Source organism: Triticum dicoccoides, chromosome 2B (genome assembly GCF_002162155.2).
Source record: "Triticum dicoccoides isolate Atlit2015 ecotype Zavitan chromosome 2B, WEW_v2.0, whole genome shotgun sequence".
In the NCBI taxonomy this organism is placed as follows: Eukaryota; Viridiplantae; Streptophyta; class Magnoliopsida; order Poales; family Poaceae; genus Triticum; species Triticum dicoccoides.
The window spans coordinates 725,960,619-725,966,593 of NC_041383.1; the positions used below are offsets into that span (position 1 = coordinate 725,960,619).

At 53.0% G+C, this 5,975-nt stretch overlaps 1 protein-coding gene and 1 pseudogene across 1 annotated transcript in view; both read left to right on the forward strand.

Moving 5' to 3' along the window:
- Nucleotides 1-1,774: 1,774 nt before the first annotated feature.
- On the forward strand, nt 1,775-3,102 carry LOC119365885 (annotated as a pseudogene).
- A 111-nt stretch (nt 3,103-3,213) lies between these two features.
- LOC119365886 overlaps nt 3,214-5,975 on the forward strand; it is a 5,992-nt gene continuing 3,230 nt past the window's right edge. Inside the window, exons 1-2 of the mRNA XM_037631533.1 lie at nt 3,214-3,475; nt 3,625-3,679. Coding sequence (XP_037487430.1) covers nt 3,385-3,475; nt 3,625-3,679 — 146 coding nt within the window. The 5' untranslated portion in view covers nt 3,214-3,384. The remainder of the gene's footprint in view (nt 3,476-3,624; nt 3,680-5,975) is intronic.

The window sequence follows — 5,975 nt, forward strand, 5'->3', positions numbered from 1 at the left end:
GAGGCTGCTGCTGCAGGGCACCGTCACGCCGTCGCGGGAGAGCAAGCTCGCCGCGTCCAAGCCGCCCGACATCGTCGCCTCAAGCTACGTGTCACTGCTCCAGATGAGCTCCTTGTTCCTTGTGCATTATTCTTGGATGATTTGTTGTTCTGGATTGATCGATCGACATGGTGCCATACATGCTGGGGCGCAGACGGCGAACGAGGTGGCCTTCTCGCTTACGCTCTGGAGCTGGAGGACAAGTACTATCCAAATGCTTGCTTGCTGTTGGCTCCTTGACATTTTGATGCCTCTGCTCATCATTTCAATTTTAAACTTGAACGGGTTCGAGTTCTATGTCCGATGGCTGCTGCATGCATGCACTTGACGTATAATACTAGTACGAGCTCGACGAGATGACCAAGGCGGCGGCGGTGACGCAGGAGGAGCTTTGCAGGAACATGAAGGCGCGGGAGCGCGACACCGCCGAGGCGGACGCGTTGCGGGCGGAGCTACGCAAGGCCAAGGCCGTGCTCGCCGAGACCAAGGCGGATGCGAGGATTGCGGCGGCGGCGGCGCGTGGGCTCCGAGAGGAGTTGGACAGGAAGCAGAAGCAGCGGGAGCGCGATGCCGCCGAGTCGGACGCGCTTCAGGCGGAGCTGGAGCTGGACAAGGCGAAGGCCGAGCTCGCCGCGACCAAGGCGGACGCGGAGAGGACGGCGGCGCGGTGGTTCTGGGGGTCCAGCAGGGAGTACGCGCGCGCTCGCAGATCGGGAGCTGCGGGGGTACGAGCGCGGCTTGGAGGACATGAGGCGCGCCGCGCTTTATCGCTACCCGTATCTGGACGGCTGGACCCGTCGCTGCTCTTCGTGCCGGTCCGCGGTCCCCCGTGGCGCCGGCGACCGCCTGATCTGCAATTATCTGCATGTTTCTGGGATGCGCTGCTGATCTTTCTCTTCGGACGGTCTGGGACTGCATTTCCCGCCTTCGTTTCACAATCCACATGAAACTTCTTTTGTGTGAAATGTTGCATCAGAGAATGAATATATGCGTAAATCATTAGGGATTATGATCCGTCAAAAATGTTGAGACGCATTCTAATCTATGACTTGATTTTTCTGAGCTGTGATCTGAACTGGGTTTGTTTTGTTTAGCAATGTTCTGGACCAAGTTTCTCAAATGCAAGAACACCCTACCCTCTTGTTTCGACGCATTCATATTGGGAAAGCTGTGAGCTGATGATTGAGCCTAAAAAATATCATAACAATGACGAGTAATTGAACAGATGATTAAGAGAAGGTTGGGCATCATCATTGATTGCGCGGATTAATTAGACAAGATGGAAGGGTGTTTTTTGCAAAACTGCGGGCAAAGACCGGTCCACCCATCTGGCTGCCACTTTGTCGCGCTGTGATAGGCCCAGGACCAAATCGTCACATACAATGCAAGTTGTGGTATGGTGGAGTTGCATTTTACAAGTTTGGGACCAAATCATCACATTCCATACAAGTTAGGATACCTGGGGTGCTTTTACCTCAAGAAAATACATACAAACCCATCCAATCCAAAGACTAAGAAAGTACGGGGCATTTGGTGTTTTTTTCCTTTGAAAAGTGAAAAAAGACGTGGGGAAGAAGATTTAATCTGATCGTTGGATGGAGAACGGGCGCAGCGGGGCACGGATGGGACTAGCATTGCCTACGGTCTACGGAGCAGGCGTCCACGGGCCAAGCAGCAGGTGATGCACACTGGACTGGGCTGGGTTGGGCCACCATGGAAATCTTCTCCACGACATTGGATCCCCCATTCCCGCATCGTTCCATCCACTCTCCCTCGCCGCCGCCGCGGCCGCCTTCCGGCGCGCCAACATCGCTGCCATGCTCCGCCTCCGGGGCTGCATCCTCCCCCGCCTCCTCTCATCTCCCTCCACCGCCTCCTCTCCGCGGCCGCGCCTGCCGTTTCTCCGAGCCCTAGCTTCGCCGTGGAGGAGTACCTCGTCGCCACCTGCGGCCTCACCCCAGCGCAGGCCCGCAAGGCCTCCCCCAAGATCTCCCACCTCAAGTCCCCAGCCAACCCCGACGCCGTCCTCGCCTTCCTCGCCGGCCTCGGCCTCTCCGGCGCCGATGTCGCCACTGTCATCCGCAAGGACCCCAAGTTGCTCTGCGCGGGCGTGGAGAGGACCCTGGCCCCCAACGTCGCGGGGCTCATCAGCCTCGGCCTCTCGCGTTCTGACATCGCGCGCCTCGCATCGCTCACCGGCGTCACTTTCCGCTGCAGATCCATCATCGCCGGGCTGCACTACTGCATGCCCCTCTTCGGCTCCTCCGAGAACCTCCTTCGAGCCCTCAAGAGTGGCTCCGTTCTCTCCTCCGACCTCGAGCGGGTGGTCAAGCCCAATGTCACCTTCCTGCGGGAGTGCGGGCTAGGTGCTTGCGATATTGCCAAGCTCTACGCACACACGCCATCCCTGCTCAGCATCAGCATCGAACGCATCCGGACAGCAGTGGCGTGCGTCGAAGGTTTTGGTGTACACCGCGAATCGCGGATGTTCAGACATGCGCTGCAAGTTGTTGCATTCCTCAGTGAGGAGAAAATCGCCACCAAGGTAGAGCACTTGAAGAAAATGTTCAGGTGGTCGGATGCCGAGGTGGGCATTGCTTTTTCTTACGCTCCAACATTGCTAAGGAGGAGTAAAGAATCGCTGCAGCGCAGGTCCGAGTTCTTCATCTCTGAGGCGGGGTTTGAGCCGTCATACATTGCTCATCGTCCAGCAATGCTCACGTACAGCTTGGAGGGCCGCGTCAGACCCCGGTACTACGTTGTAAAGTTTCTCAAGGAAAATGGATTGCTAAATCACGACCGGGACTGCTATAAAACACTCATTATCAGCGAGAAAGAATTTGTGGAGAAGTTCATATGCCCTCACATGGAAGCTGCACCACACCTTGCTGAAGACTATGCAACTACCTGCGGAGGGGAAGTCCCCGCCAGGTTCATATTTGCATGAACCAACAATTCTGACTTCTATGTAGAATCCAGATCACCATTGTAATTCTAACTTCTATATGTAGATTGTATAATCCTAATTGCTATGTAATTCTGAAGCCAATTATGATTTGGTCATTTTTTTAATATGGATTAGATTTATGTGGCTTTCTAAAATATATCTTTGATGATGCATTTGTTTCTCCTTTTTACCGTTCTATCATAGGATTACATTATATATTGAGCTTATACTTCATGTTCGTCATGGGAGAGTTGCTGCTTCATAAATATCCATAAATGTTTCATTATTTACCATTTTGTGAATTTCAGTTCCCATCACAGTTGTTTTGACTTTCTGGATCACTGGCTGCAAAGTTGGGTGTACATAAACCACAAGCTGTGCCACTTCAAAGGTCAGATATGGGAGAGGCATGGCTGATTGAGAGGGGGCAGCTGGAAGAGCTGGCGATCCAACAGCCTGGAACAACAGCGCCTCAAGCTTTCACTGAAGGTATTTGTGTTTTTGTCAAGTCGTTCTTACAAAAATCAAAGAAGTTTGCTGAATATGAAGCAAGTTAGTTGCAATGATTACCGAGATCTTATTCAGTTCTTTTTAAACTATGCCCATTTTTCTAGAAAAACCTTGCTTTGTGCTTGCAGGTAGAGGATATTGTCTGTGCAATGATATAGGCTTGCCTAAGGAAACTCATGTCAGGTATTTCATAATCTAGAGACCTTTAGTTTCTCCTTTTTTTTCATGTCTACCCATAAACACATGTACATTCTCACAAAAAAAAAGGTGCCTGCATTTATCAAAACAAACTGCGAGCTTCATTAGCTTCAGTCTCATCACTGAATTCATTGGTGCCTCACTTCATTTCGTGAATTGTGCAGTCTGGTGAGTGAGTGATTAATTCACATGGCCTGTTAGTACAGTACTAAATATCCGTAGAAAACATGTGAACTATCCGAAATAACTTACTCCAATGTCATAAATGAGGTGAATTTTGATAGCTGGGCATGCAAAGAAAACGTGGCTTGTCGATTTCTTTTTATTTAATCATGCACGAAATATTTGGTATGGCCTGTCAGCTATCCTTTTGTAAATATGCATGTTCTTTCAGGATTGCTAAACCCGTCCGCTAGCTATTGCTCAAAAATTTAGTATGCAGCAAATCTGAAATGTTGTTTAAAATTACAGGTCATGTTAAAGCAGTTAAAATGTAGCAGAATGTTTATAGATTTTTTTTTATATTGATGTTTGGGTTGATACATTTTACTAAATACACAACAAACATGACTGGTTGCTGCAAAGGTTGCACTGCCACTCCCTCCAACAAGTGCAGTAGTCTGCATTTGACAAACAATTCTAAAGTCACTATAAGTTTACAACTGTGACGAATATAATAAACTCAACGAAATTCCCTTCTTGTTCGTCGTAGTCTTCATATTTTCGGGAAATATCTTGGTTCCATTATTTTGGAATAAAGCAACCGAAAGACAAAATCTTAGTGCATAGTAACTTTCTTGCTTTTTCTGATCTTCTTGTTTTCTAATCTTTTTTGGTTCTCGTTGTGTACATGTTGTTCAAAGTTGAAAGTTTGTAGAATGCCAAATGAAATTGGTTCCACATTGTATCTAATATTCTGAAAAAGGCCCCCCCCCCCCCCGCTTTATATTATATAAAGCACCACCACAATACATCCGAGAGACGATACAAACTCACGCCACCAACACACACAACACACACACCCAAGGCAAGATACAAAGGTGCCGGGCACCGAAACACCTCCACCGACCACCAAGCTAACTACGAATATGCAAAGGAGATTGCTTGGAGCCAACGGAGACCTCCATCATGCAAACCACCATGGAGAGGTGAAACGGACAACGACAAAGCCAAGACTCCATAGCGGTGCCTCCCAGAATGTAACGACCATAGAGCCGCCTCCGCCCGATCCAGAGATCAGGTTTTCACCTGGAGGAAGACGGAGGGAGAGGGAACACCACGACGGAGCCTTCAGGAAGGGTACGACGTCACCGACGCCGCCACTGTCGGCCAGAACACAGCTGGACATATGATATACCCCGACGCTCACCTCCCTCCGACGCACCCTAGCTTTGGCAACCACCCACAACCAAGCCACCCGCGTGGCCATGGCTGCTTGCCCACACCTGAGACGCATGCTCCGCCCAAGAACGTTGCGCCTCCCGCCACCCGGGCCGCCGCCCGACATACGGACCTCCCCAAGAGCAGCCAAAGTGACCAGCTTTGGTCTGAGAAGACACCCAAAACCGACTCAACCGCAACCCCCGTCCCGCCTTGAACTATGCGGAGCTGCCGCCGCACACAACGGATGGGGAATGGGGAGGAGGGGGGAGCGGACGCATCCAGCGACGGGCAGCCTCACCGACGACGACGCCCATCCCTCCCACCAACCTCCCCACCGGACACCCACTTTGCCGCCCCACCGCGGCGGTCGAAGCAGATCTGCACAAGGCCACCAACGTAGGTCCGTCCACCGGCAAGGGGACCCCGCAGACTGCCACCTACCACCAAGACCGCTCACTGGGAAGTCCAACCACGCCGCTCGCCGACGTCCAGCCACCGGAGCCGGCTGGAATCCGGCCAACACGTCTGCCAAGGCCGCCGCTACTGCGCCGCCACCCCTACCAGCCACCGGCCGAGGCGTGGGCGTCCGCCCGCAGCCCAGGTCATCCTAGACCCGCGCCGCTGGCCAGGCCGGACCTGGAGCAGCTGCCGCCGCTGTCCCACCAGCACGCACCACCAGCCATCTGCGCCCACAGCCGCCCGACGAGATCCAGGTCGGGCCGCGACCTAGCCCTCTGCCGCCAGCGCTACAGGGACGCCCGCCACCTCCCAGCCGCCGGATCCGCACGTCACCGCCACCGGGAACCCTGTTGGACCCCGCCGCCGGAATCCCGAACAGGGGAGGGAGGGAGATGCCCCGCCACCGCCCGCGGCGCGCTCCGGCGGCGGCGAGGGGAAG